The sequence below is a fragment of the Hylobates moloch genome, unplaced genomic scaffold (assembly GCF_009828535.3).
Source record: "Hylobates moloch isolate HMO894 unplaced genomic scaffold, HMol_V3 SCAFFOLD_10, whole genome shotgun sequence".
NCBI classification, from domain to species: Eukaryota; Metazoa; Chordata; class Mammalia; order Primates; family Hylobatidae; genus Hylobates; species Hylobates moloch.
Window position 1 is genome coordinate 25,523,922 of NW_026652285.1, and position 13,294 is coordinate 25,537,215.

General features: G+C 47.5%; 2 protein-coding genes across 9 annotated transcripts in view; both read right to left on the reverse strand.

Annotated features, from left to right (window-relative positions):
• KLHL11 (kelch like family member 11) overlaps positions 1-8,559 on the reverse strand; it is a 16,908-nt gene extending 8,349 nt beyond the window's left edge. For 2 of the 3 annotated variants that reach the window (XR_004249760.2, XM_058445028.1), the window contains exon 1: positions 7,965-8,551. Coding sequence is in view for 2 of the 3 variants with exons in the window: in XM_058445028.1 (XP_058301011.1) it covers positions 7,965-8,509 (545 nt within the window). In the remaining variant the exon portion in view is untranslated. Of the gene's footprint in view, positions 1-7,964 lie in introns of all 3 variants that reach the window. The other variant, XM_032163625.2, reaches the window with a different exon arrangement.
• A 1,267-nt stretch (positions 8,560-9,826) lies between these two features.
• ACLY (ATP citrate lyase) overlaps positions 9,827-13,294 on the reverse strand; it is a 65,541-nt gene continuing 62,073 nt past the window's right edge. For all 6 annotated transcript variants that reach the window (XM_058445026.1, XM_058445027.1, XM_032163627.2 and 3 more), the window contains 4 exons: positions 12,390-12,503; positions 11,958-12,040; positions 11,623-11,699; positions 9,827-10,804 (listed from right to left, as the gene is read on the reverse strand). In XM_058445026.1, the coding sequence (XP_058301009.1) occupies positions 10,710-10,804; positions 11,623-11,699; positions 11,958-12,040; positions 12,390-12,503 (369 nt within the window). In that variant the 3' untranslated portion in view covers positions 9,827-10,709. The remainder of the gene's footprint in view (positions 10,805-11,622; positions 11,700-11,957; positions 12,041-12,389; positions 12,504-13,294) is intronic.

A 13,294-nucleotide genomic window follows, 5' to 3' on the forward strand; every position in this document is an offset into this window, starting at 1 on the left:
TGGGCATGGTGGTGGGCACCTGTAATCCCAGCTACTCGGGAGACGGGGGCAGGAGAATCACTTGAATCTGGGAGGCAGAGGTAGGGAGATGAGATTGCACCACTGCACTCCAGGTTGGGTGACAGAGTGAGATTCTGTCTCAAAAAAAATAAAAATAAAAATAAAAAGCACATATAGAGCTGGGCGGGGAGATGCATGCCTGTAGTCTCAACTACTCAGGAGGCTTAGGCAAGAGGATTGGCTGAGGTCAGGAGTTCAAGGCTGCAGTAAGCTATAATCGTGCCTGTGAATAGCCACTGCGCTCCAGCCAGGGCTACATAACAAGACTGTCTCTTTAAAAAAAAGCGTGTATAGGCCAGGCGCAGTGGCTCACGCCTGTAATCCCAGCACTTTGGGAGGCCAAGGCGGGTGGCTCATGAGGTCAGGAGTTCGAAACCAGCCTGGCCAACATGGTGAAACCCTGTCTCTACTAAAAATACAAAAAAATTAGCCGGGCATGGTGGCGGGCAACTCTAATCCCAGCTACTCCAGAGGCTGAGGCAGGAGAATGGCTTGAACCCGGGAGGCAGCGGTTGCAGTGAGCCGGGATCGAGCCACTGTACTCCAGCCTAGGCAACACAGCAAGACTCTGTCTCAAGAAAAAAAAAAAAAGCATATATAAAAATCTTATTTATATATACAATATAAAGTATTATTTATATTATATAGTTTATATAATTACCTATCATATATGTGAAATACATACATATATACACACATATACATATATAAAAACACAAAATAGAGTTTTTTTTTTGTTTTTTTTTTGAGACGGAGTCTCGCTCTCTCACCCAGGCTGGAGTGCAGTGGCGCGATCTCGGCTCGCTGCAAACTCCGCCTCCGGGGTTCATGCCATTCTCCTGCCTCAGCCTCTCCAAGTAGCTGGGACTACAGGCGCCCGCCACCACGCCAGGCTAATTTTTTGTATTTTTAGTAGACAGGGTTTCACCGTGGTCTCGATCTGCTGACCTGGTGATCCACCCACCTCGGCCTCCCAAAGTGCTGGGATTACAAGCATGAGCCACCGTGCCCGGCCCAAAATAGAGTTTTTATTTTAAGAGACAGGGTTTTGGTATGTTGCAGTGGCTATTCACAGGTGAGATCACAGTGCGCTACAGCCCCAAACTCCTGGGCTCAAGCAATCCTTCTGCCTCGGCTTCCAGAGTAGCAGGGACTACAGGCACATGCCACTGTGTCTGGCTGGAGGTTTTTTTTCCGTTTTTTTTTTTTTTTTTTTTTTTTTTTGAGACAGTGTTTCACTCTTGTTGCCCAAGCTGGAGTGCAATGGCGTGATCTCAGCTCACTGCAACCTTTGCCTCCTGGGTTCAAGCGATTCTCCTGCCTCAGCTTCCCGAGTAGCTGGGATTACAGGTGCGTGCCACCACATCTGGCTAATTTCTTGTATTTTTAGTAGAAACAGGGTTTCACCATGTTAGCCAGGCTGGTCTCAAACTCCTGACCTCAGGTGACCCACTTGCCTTGCCCTCCCAAAGTGCTGGGATTACAGGCGTGAGCCACCACGCCCGGCCACACACTTTATTTTCACTTTAATTTGTCCTTGGCAAAGGCAAATCCCTATCCAAACTTCTTTGCCTTCTTTCCTAATTCCTTGCTAGTCACCAGCCTCTTTTTTTTTTTTTTTTTTTTTTGAGACAGATCAGATTCTCACTGTTACCCAGGCTGGAGTGCAGTGGTGCAATCACGGCTCACTGCAGCCTCGACCTCCAGGGCTCAAGTGATTCTCCCACCTTAACTTCCCAAGTTGCTGGGACTACAGGAACATGCCACCAAACCCATATTTTGTTTTTGTTTTTGCCCCCCGAGATGGAGTTTCACTCTTATTGCCCAGGCTGGAGTGCAATGGCACAATCTTGGCTCACTGTAACCTCTGCCTCCTGGGTTCAAGCGATTCTCCTGCCTCAGCCTCCCGAGTAGCTAGGATTATAGGCAACTGCCACCACGCCCAGCTAACTTTTTGTATTTTTAGTAGAGATAGGGTTTCATCATGTTAGCCAGGCTGGTCTCGAACTCTTGACCTCAGGTGATCCACCCACCTCGGCCACCCAAAGTGCTGGGATTACAGGCATGAGCCACCGTGCCTGGCCACCCAGATAACTTTTTTTTTTGTAATTTTTTGTAGAGACGAGGTTTTGCCATGTTGGCCAGACTGGTCTCAAACTCCTGAGCTCAAGCAATCTGCCCACTTTAGTGCTGAGATTACAGGTGTGAGCAACCACGCCCAGCCCACCAGCCTCCTCTTAAATGAAACAGCGTCTCAGTGAAAGGACTTTATGGTATAAAGTAACAGCCAGGCAGGAACTTCTTTGGGGGCCTGTTTGGTCAGATATCAGAAGGAACGGCCACCCTTACTCAGATCTAGGCTTTCTGCTAGAGGTTTTATTTCATTTTTAAATTTTTCTCCAGGATCATAGATTCAAGTTGCCCTGAATATATACTCCCTGTGTCAGAGGTTTTAATCTCATCACCAGAGCTTTTTCTTTGGGCAGCCAGAGGGGATGGGGTACTGAGAAGATTTGTCCTGAACTGGGTTCTCATCAAAGCAGGGATGCAAAGCAAACTCAAACATCTGAAGAAGCAGAAAACAAAACAAAAACACAACAAAAAAAATGTGTAGGGTTGGGTGCAGTGGCTCAGGCCTATAATCCCAACACTTTGGGAGGCTGAGGTGGGTGGATCACCTGAGGTCAGGAGTTCGAGACCAGCCTGGCCAACATGATGAAACCCCATCTCTATTAAAAATACAAAAAATTAGCTGGGCGTGGTGGCAGGTGCCTATAATCCTAGCTACTCAGGAGGCTGAGGCAGAAGAATCGCTTGAACCCGGGAGGTGGAGGTTGCAGTAAGCCAAGATCGCGCCACTGCACTCCAGCGACAGAATGAGATGCTATCTCAAACAACAACAACAACAACAACAACAACAACAATTAGCTGGGCGTGGTGGCGAGCATCTGTTATTCCAGCTACTCAGGAGCCTGAGGCACAAGAATTGCCTGAACCTGGGGTCAGAGGTTGCAGTGAGCTGAGATCATGCCACTGCACTCCATCCTGGGCGACACAGTACAAAACATGCGTAGGTTAAAAAAAGAAAGTGATTTGGCATGCAGCTGACTAGATATTGTCTGCTCACCTAAATACATTTAAAGTTTAATTAAAAAAAAAAACAACATTGTTTCAGACAAATTCATAAATCTGGCAGCAATCAGCCTGAGGATAGCCAATTTGAGACCACTGCTTTAAAAAGACTAAGTCCTCAGAACTGAGAACCTTAAACAAGATTAAGAATCATTTCATCAATTCAAGCCTTTTCCAATTCAGTAACCATTTGTTATTAGTGACTGTGCTTAGTAACTGTCTTAACTATGATATGAAAATCAGTAAGGCAGGCTCCCTTCACCCTTTTAAGAGAACATATCATTTTAGAGATAAAGCAAAGACAAGTAGAGTGGTAAGGGATATAGTGGCTCCCAGACATGTCTGGGTGCCAGTGTCACCTGATTCCCAGGCTGCCCTGGGCTCCTAGTTTTAGCAGGCACGCCAGGTAATTCAGAGACAAATTCCCTTAGGTGTCTGGAAGCAATACTCTATGAAAATAGCTGTCATACACTAGGCATCTGTCATGTGAGGGGCATTGTGCACATCCTATTATTAAATTTCTGATCCTTACAAATGCCCAGTGAGGCAGGCATGATCATCAACAGACATATGTATTTAGGGGTTTGGGGGGGGGGGGCGGGTCCTGCCTCAGAGCTGATGGGAAGATTAAATGTGATGGTTGCAGGGCACTTTGAACAGTGCCTGACAAAAGCCATTGGCTTAGCTGCTGACAGATGGAGAGGAGTAGTTAAGAGTTTTTAGTAAAATGCCCGGGAGTATCCTCTCCTCTCCTCTAACTCCCCAACAGAGCAGGAACAAATCTGACAAACTCAAGATGATATGACAGAATCAAACATAGCTTCCAGTGAGTGCAATGACCCTTTTCCACTCATTTTCATGCAACAAACCTCTCTCCCTCAGAGCTATGCCCATCCCACTTCACTTTCTCACTGATGACCCAGCCTCTTGAGAAAACAATCAAGCAGGAACTTCATCTTCCCACCACCCAATCCACCAGCAGTTGTACCCTATAGTTTGCAGTACAACCGTTCCAATTTTAATATGGATTCTACACTGAAGAATAACCAGAATATTTCACCCCAAAATATACTCATTTGACATATTCAGAGGGGCCGAAACCACAGGAATAGCTTTGAAGAGCTGTCTTTTGTGGGGACGATTTGCATCTGTAGAGAAAATCTACATTAATGAGGTAAACAGCAAGGAAAACAGGGATGCAAACAGGCTTTCTCTGAGGCCTCGCCTAACTCAGATCGAGGAAAGACGCACTCACAGGAAAAACTAAGGAGGCTAAGGTCTGACACTTTAAAGATCTGACAGAAACTTTTCCCACAGCCTAACAGGACAGCCTGTGCTTGCCAAGCTTTCCTCTCCTGGCTCTCCCATAACCTGTCTTGATGCATTCCAAGCCCCTATTCTTTCTATAACCACAGGATGGTATAAAAACTTCAGTCACCCTTAGAGTTTTCATATTTTGTAAGACTCTCAAGCACAAATATGCCTGTAATAATCTGCTATGCTTTTCTCTGTCCTATATAACCTGTCTTTTATTATAAGAATGTCAGCTGTGGCCGGGTGCGGTGGCTCACGCCTGTAATCCCAGCACTTTGGGAGGCCACAGCGGGTCAGGAGTTCGAGACCAGCCTGGCCAACACAGTGAAACCCCGTCTCTACTAAAAATACAAAAATTAGCCGGGCGTGGTGGCAGATGCCTGTAATCTCAGCTACTTGGGAGGCTGAGGCAGGATAATCGCTTGAACCTGGGAAACAGAGGTTGCAGTGAGCTGAGATTGCACCATTGCACTCCAGCCTGGGAAACAGAGTGAGACTCTTGTCTCAAAGAAAAAAAAAAAAAAAAAAAAAGAATGTCAGCTGTGACCCCTTTATGAGGGGAAGGAAAGGGATCACCCCTCTTCCATCCCGACAGTTCCCTTCTTGGTTGCAAGGACTTTACTCCTGCAATTATTCCCCTGCTCCTGTAACACCAATTACTCATCTTCTACTGAATCATTTTCAGCAGCACACACACATGCTCTAGTATCTTTTACCTTGGTGGGATTGTCCCCCAAAACATTTACACGTTTCTGATCCTCTTTATAAAGCAAGGCTTAACTAGCTCTTGTCAATGGCATCTCTGACCTGCAACCATCACTTATGGGTTGACAGAGTTGACACGATTGGCTACTCCCTCCTTGATATCCTTCCTTTCTACGTTTCCATAAGATCAATCTCCTCTTTAAGATTCTTTTTTTTTTTTTTGAGACCGAGTCTCTCACTCTGTTGCCCAGGCTGGGGTGCAGTGGCGCGATCTCAGCTCACTGCAACCTCCAACTCCCGGGTTCAAGCAATTCTCCTGCCTCAGCCTCCTCAGTAGTTGGGATTACAGGCACCTGCCACCACGCCCTGCTAATTTTTGCACGCCTGGCTAATTTTTTTTTTTTTTTTGTATTTTTAGTAGAGACGGGGTTTCACCATGTTAGCCAGGATGGTCTCGATCTCCTGACCTCGTGATCCGCCCGCCTCGGCCTCCCAAAGTGCTAGGATTACAGGCGTGAGCCACCGTGCCCGGCCTAATTTTTGTATTTTTAGTAGAGATGGGGTTTCGTCATGTTGGCCAGGCTGGTCAAGTGATCCATCTGCATCGGCCTCCCAAAGTGCTGGGATTACAGGCGTGAGCCACTTCGCCCAGCCGGCTATTTTACATTCTAGAGAACCCCAGGGCTCAGTCTTGCCTACCCTCTCCCCGCTGCCCCTTTTCTATGTATACTCCTTAAGTGATACCATCCAGCCCCAAGGCTTTAGTTACCATTTATACGGTAATTTTCCCCAATCTGTATCTCTAGCTCCCATGCACTTCCCAGGGATCTCCTTAACCAAATCCAAAAACTCCTGATCTTACTCCCAACCTGCTCTTCTGCAATCTTCCACATCTTAATAATTCCACCCTTCCCATTGCTTGGGTCAAAAAGGTAGCAGTCTTTTCCCTTACACCCCACATCAAATCCATCAGCAAATTCATCTCATCCACCTTCGAAATATATCTGGAACCAGAGCAGTTCTCATCACCTTTACTTCTCCCTCCTCAGTCGAAGCCTCCACCACCACTGCCACAACCTCCTATACTAGTCTCTCTGAGTCTGCCCTTGGTGCCCCCTCCTCCCCAACGCCACATCCTTTGTTTCTTTTTCTTTTTTTTTTTTTTGAGACAGTCTTGCTCTGTCAGCCAGGCTGGAGTGCAGTGGCGCAATCTCAGCTTACTGCAACCTCAGCCTCCCGCCTCCCAGGCTCAAGCGATTCTTGTGTCTCAGTCTCCCCAACAGCTGGGATTACAGGCACGCCACCACGCCTGGCTAATTTTTGTACGTTTAGCAGAGACAGGGGTTTCACCATGTTGGCCAGGCTGGTCTCGAACTCCTGACCTCAAGCATCCACCCACCTCGGCCTCTCAAAGTGCTGAGATTACAGGCGTGGGCCACCGCGCCCAGCCGCCACATCCTTTTTCAACACAGCACTATTCATCAAATCAGACTGCATCATTCCTCTGCCCCAAACCTTCCCATTTCAATCAGAGTAAAAGCTCATGTCCTTCTACAGGCCATCAAGGCCCTACGGGATCTGGATCCATGCCCATTACCACCCTGGGGCTTCTCCTGTTCCTCTCACCCTGCATCCCTTTGATACAGCCACACTGGCTCCCCGCTGTTCTCTAACATACAAGCTCCACCTCAGAGCCTCTGTACCTGTGTCCCCTACCTAACACAGTCTACCTTACCTCCTTCGGTTCTTAGCAAAACGTCTTCTTCATAGGGCATTTTCTATCCACCCAATTTGAAAAACACTTCCTCTCCCTCAGCACTTTCTATGTACTCCCCCCATGCTTTATTTTTCATCAGTGATAACAATCATCCAGCAGGCTATACATTTTACCTATTTACCGTCCATCTACCAACCTAAGTGCGATAAAGAAAAGGACTTTTGCCTGTTTTGATCACTGCTGAAACCCTAGCACCTTAGAATCCCGCATCTGAGCTGATGCGCAGTAGGCGCTCAATAGGCATTTTTGTTAACGTATCTGTAAGATGATAATTGCCAAAACAAACGCCTCTCCATCTCTATAAACGGTATTACCTGCCTTCTAACCAGTCTCTGGAGCATTCCTGCTCCCTACAATCCGTTTACCACAGTGGCAGAATAATATTAAAATATTTAGATCAGATAATTTCTTTACCCTGCTTCCTATCACACTTAGTGAAATCCGAACTCCTTATTCCAGCGCATCTCACGCATCCTTCTCCCCTTCATCCACCAGATCCAGCCTCGCTGGACTGTATTTTAATTCTCTTCTCTAAGCCAAACTGGATCCTGCCTGAGGGCCTTTGCGCTGTCTGCAATATTCATTCCCCATCTTTGCACGATCAGTTATTTTTTGACATTCAGAGATCGATCTAAACTTCACCTCCTCAGAAAGATCTTTATTCAATCCCTAGCCTTTCACTCCTTTTGAACGTCAGCACAACAGTTACCACATACTGACTTTCCTTTTCATCACTTTTGTCCCACCACCTAGTATCTGAGCTCCTTGGGCGCGGGGCGCCCTCGCCGGACCTGATGGTGCATCCTCCTCGCCCACCGCGGTGGCTGCCCCCCAGCAGGCGCTCAGCGAGTGTGAAACCAATGCGTTCACTCAGGACTCGCGAGCTGCCGTGGCAGGCACTGCCCTCCCCTCCGCCGGCGAGCATCTCCCCCTCTCCGCGCCCGCCGCCCTCTGCGCTCCAGCCTCCCTCGCCTACCTGTCGGCCAACTCCAGCACCTCGTGCACGCTGCCCGTGCTGACGCGGATGCGCCCGGTGTACATGTACTCGATAACGGCTTCCACCGTGTCGGGTTCGGGCCCCGGCTCGGAGCTCCACTTGCGCATCTCCACCCGTCCCGAGCGGGACTCGGAAAACTGGCCCGAGAGCAGGGGCGTGAAGTACTCGGTGGCGGCAGCCAGTACCGAGCGGTGGGCCCGGAACTCGCGGCCTCCAGCCCCGCCGAAGCACAGGGTAATGTCGCAGAAGAGGCCCTGGCGCCGCTGCTCGTTCTGCCGCCAGGACAGCTCTGAGCAGTGAGAGCTGCACTCGAAATCCTCGGCTTCTGGGCCCGGATCGCCCCCGCTCGCCTCCATTGCAGAGATCCCCGGCCCAGGCCCGAAGTCCACCGTGCCGCTGCCTCGGACCTCGGCGGCCAGTCCTGCCGAGCCGGCGGCGGCCGTCTCCATGCTCTCCATCTCCAGTACCTGAAGAGATGCAGCCGCGGCCGCCGCCGCCGCCGCCGCCACTGCCGCAGCCGCCATCTTGACGCCGCTGCGCCCGGCCTCCGCAGCCTCGGAACGATGCGGCCGTTTGGTGCGACAGAGAGGGATTCTGGGATTAAATACTGCGCGCGGGGCGGGGCCAGGTGGCCCGCCCGCCGCGCTTGCGCCGCCTCGCCTCCAGCAGCCCTGCCTGCCTTGGTGAGGTCCGGCAGTAACAGTCGACCAGTCCAGACGACTTCGCCACAGGCCTACCCCCAGGACGTTGGTGCGAGGATGGCTCGCTCCCTTTCCTTAGTGGGTAGCATGCTCTCTGCAGTCATTTTGTCGAGTAAAAGCCATCTTAGACTATACCTGTTGTTAAAGCCTTGAGTGGCAATACAGGATTTTTATAAGATCTAGCCCCAGCTAAGTGGATGAGGGATGAATGAGTTACTTGTTATCCGTTTTTTTTTTGTTTTGTTTTGGCTTTTTGAGACGGAGTCTTGCTCTGTCGCCCAGGCTGGAGTGCAGTGGTGCGCTCTCGGCTCACTGCAACCTCCGCCGCCCGGGTTCAAGCGATTCTCGTGCCTCAGCTTCCCGAGTAGCTGGGAATACAGGCGCCCGCCACCACTCCAGGCTGTTTTTTTTTTTTTTTTTTTTTTTTTTTTTTTTTTTTTTTTTTTTTTTTTTTTTTGAGACGGAGTCTCGCTCTGTAGCCCAGGCTGGAGTGCAGTGGCGCGGTCTCGGCTCACTGCAACCTCCGCCTCCCAGGTTCACGCCATTCTCCTGCCTCAGCCTCCGGAGTAGCTGGGACTACAGGCGCCCGCTACCATGCCCGGCTAAGTTTTTGTATTTTTAATAGAGACGGGGTTTCACCGTGTTATCCAGGATGGTCTCGATCTCCTGACCTTGTGATCCGCCCGCCTCGGCCTCTCAAAGTGCTGGGATTACAGGCATGAGCCCCCGCGCCTGATCGTAGATGAGCATTTTTAAAACCATATATACTGAAACTATTAGTACAGTTCAGGCCAGGCACAGTGGCTCACACCTGTAACAGCACTTTGAGAGGCCAAGGAGGATGGATTGCTTGAGTCCATGAGTTCCAGACCAGCTTGGGAAATACAGCAAAACCTTATATAACTCCACAAAAAATACAAAAGTTAGCCTGGAGTGGTGGTACGCTCCTGTAGTCCCAGCTACTTGGGAGGCTGGAGTGGGAGGATTGCTTGAGCCCCTGAGATGAAGGCTGCAGTGAGCTGCGATGGTGCCACTGTACTCCAGCCCTGAGGCGACAGAGTGAGACCCTGTCTGGAAAAAAGTACGGTTACAAAGGAATACAGATCAAAGGATATGGATGCCAGGAGCCAGCAGTATGCCTTCATTGTTACTATATAGTTTATTTAAACCAGACTATGATAATACAGAGAAGAGACTGAGGTGGCAGCTGTCCAGAATCTTTGTGGATTACAGATGCAAAGTAGTTAGGAGTCCTTGGACCCACACTTCAGTTACAGACAGACAAGTCAGCTGCATAAATACAGAGAACATAAGACACAAGACATTTCACAGCTTTCTGCACTTCCATTTTAAATGTATGTACGTTACAACTTTACATATGAAGTTACTACTCCACATATTTTGTGACAATGGCTAAGGATGCAATGGCCCCATCCCCCTGACATAAGCAGACTCTGGTCTGCAACATAGAACATTTTAGTGGGATACCAAACAAGCCCTTGACACATAACATACAAAAAGATCTTTAAAAATCAGATTAATACAATGTTCTTCATGTTATATATGGAAGAAGAAAGGGAAGTAAAAAAAAAATGAGACATTGGGGTACTTTAAATGTATAGTATCTTGAGGCCTTAAATTTTTCATCCCCTTCCTCCAAGGGAGAAAAAAATGTTTAACTAATGGAAAAAGAAAGCAACATCCTAACGTCCTGCAATGAGGAAGACCCCATCCTGACAGTACTTAGATGCTTCCATATAATAAATACAGCAGGTAGCAGAGCAAAGTCACAAGTATTGGCTTGGTTTTTATTTCTATGCTTATAAAAAAAAAATGAAGCTTCTTTGTGTGGACTGAAGGGGTGTTAGCCTGTGGATGTTGGTCTTCGGTGTGTGTACCCCAGTGGCTGTTTACATTCCAGGCCCTGCTAAATAAAGCAGGCTCCACTGCCAGCTGTCTGTACACTTTTTCCTGGGGGAGGAGTTCTTGTCTTCAGTTTACTGCAGTAGGGTTCCTGGCTCTGTTACATGCTCATGTGTTCCGGAAGAACATATGAAATATCATCCCACGGATGACGATACAGCCCTTGTTTCAGCCTCTTCTGATCAAGATAGTGTCCTAAAATGAAGCAAACACATCTTTTTTATTAGAGCTTCATAAGCCTGGTGAGAGGAAGAGGCTAAGGAAGGGAAATCTTTCTAACACACAAAAAAAGTAGACACAAAGCAGTGGGAAGTTTAGTCCAAATCCATTGCATAGGTAGATGAGGCAGACTTTGTACAAGGGAGCTGTTGGATCTGATTCTATTTTCCTTTAAATTAAAACAAAATTTTAAAGGGAAAAAATAAAATAAAATAAATAATAAAAATAGGCCGGGCACGGTGGCTCTTGCCTGTAATCCCAGCACTTTGGGAGGCCGAGGTGAGCGGATCACGAGGTTGGGAGATCGTGACCATCCTGGCTAACACAGTGAAACCCCGTCTCCACTAAAAATACAAAAAATTAGCCAGGCGTGGTGGCATGCACCTGTAGTCTCAGCTACTTGGGAGGCTGAGGCAGGAGAATCGCTTGAACCCAGGAGGCGGAGGTTGCAGTGAGCCAAGACTGCGCCACTGCACTCCAGCCCAGGCGACAGAGCAAGACTCAGTCTCAAAAAAAAAAAAAAAAAAATTTTTTTTCCAGGGCTAGCAATCATTTCTAAGAACAAAGGAACAATGAATGATAAAGATAAGGGGAAAGGTTAAAGTAAGAAAGGAAAGATTAAGAACAATGATTAAGAGGATATGACATTTCTTCTGTAGAAACTGAACCACAAAAAGAGAATTAAAAAAGAAAGAAAAAAAAAGAAAGAAACTCAACCCCATGGGTAAGTGGTGTAGCTGAACCGTAGGGGTTTAAAAAAAAAAAAAACTTGAAACAACAACAAATGGACTCACCAATGAAGCCCATACTCCTTCCCAGCACAAAGATGCCATTGAGGGCTCCAATGTCAATATATTCATCAGCTTCCTCCCTGTAACACACAATCAACTTGTAGTTTTAAAAGGCTCACGTGACTGCCCTCCTCCCCACAGACAGTACTACTACTGCCCAGCAATGAGAAGAAAAGGGGTGCTCTGGGTGGTAGCATTACAGGCAATTTTTGTTTTCTTCTTTATACCTCTCCTTATTTTTCAAATATTCTATTATGAGTATGCATTACTTTTATAGTTTGGAGGAAACAACAAAAATCAACAAACGTAATGAAGAAGAAAACAGCTGCAATGCTCACCGAGTAAAGGACCCACAGTTTCTAAGCATGTCTACAAATGCGACTCCGATGAGACCATCTACATTCAGGATAAGATTTGGCTTCTGGGAAGGCAAAAAATTCAAAGCATTTATCATTATTTCTCATTTTTTCTTCATAATTTTCCACTGTTACTACTATTACTACGAATTGTGACCATCATTTAAAAACCTACCAGGCCCACTGGTTGACACTGTGTCTGACTCAGTTCAATTCCCAGCATCTAGCAAAGTACCCAACACCTAGTTGACATTTAGTGCATGTCTGTTAAATTTAGTTATGAAACAAAAATAACATTTCCAGAAAACTAGGTTTGCTTTTAGCTGCATAATCAAAATGTAACCTGGCTCCTATTTCCTCCAATAAATGTGTCCAACGTAATATTAGGGAATTAGGAAGTTTTTTCTTTGTTACCTTCGAGGTGGTAATCTTCTCTACTTCCAGTGCATAATCGAGCAGAGGAGTGGCAGGGAAGTGCTGCCTGACGTAATCTTTGAGGATCTGCACTCGCATGTCTGGGTTGTTTATCTAGAAATGAACCCAACGGTACAGAGGAACACTCACACACTGCTGGGATGTGTTTGTTCATACTTCTGTTACAGGGGGGTAGAACTGGACATATCCCAGAGGTGATTCAGGAACCTGACCCACGTGTACAATTCCATGTGGCACCAATTGTGCTAATGTCATGAGGCTGGCTTTTGAAGTCCTCTCATATCTCAATTGGGACACAAAACAACCTTGGTAGGTTCTCACTTTTAAGTTGCAAAGAAGACACCGAGCCCTGAGATGTTCAGGGAACTGGCCAGGTCCTACAGTGTTGAGCAGCAGAGGTCTGAAAGTTAACCACTCTCCAACTCAAGAGTCTTAGGTTCCAGCCTCCAGCCATGCCCCCACCAGCTCTGTGCCTACTCAAGCTGTGACAAAGTTCAACACTAAACAAACACGTGTTGAGTGTGGGGAGGCAAAGTGTTCCCAAAATTTTAGGAAAAACTCTAGACCTGCCGTGAATGAAATTAACCACCTGTCAGTGGGGGAGGAAGATGATCTAGGGACATACCAAATCGAATACCAAAGCAACTTCCGCCCTCAGCAAAAGAGATAGCTGGGTCAGTACATCCTCTAGAAAGCGGGGAGCTCAAAGAGTGAATGAGTGAGTGTGGAGTGTAAGTCTAGCATTATCTTAGGAAGAGGCTCTGTACTGTAGATGGGCAAAGTATTATATGCTCAGGAGCTGGGGCTGGCTGAGCAAAGTCCAGCAAGTCCTGGATGGAAAGTCCCTCAGAGCCACCCACCTTCCCTGCTTGGTTCTGAGCTGG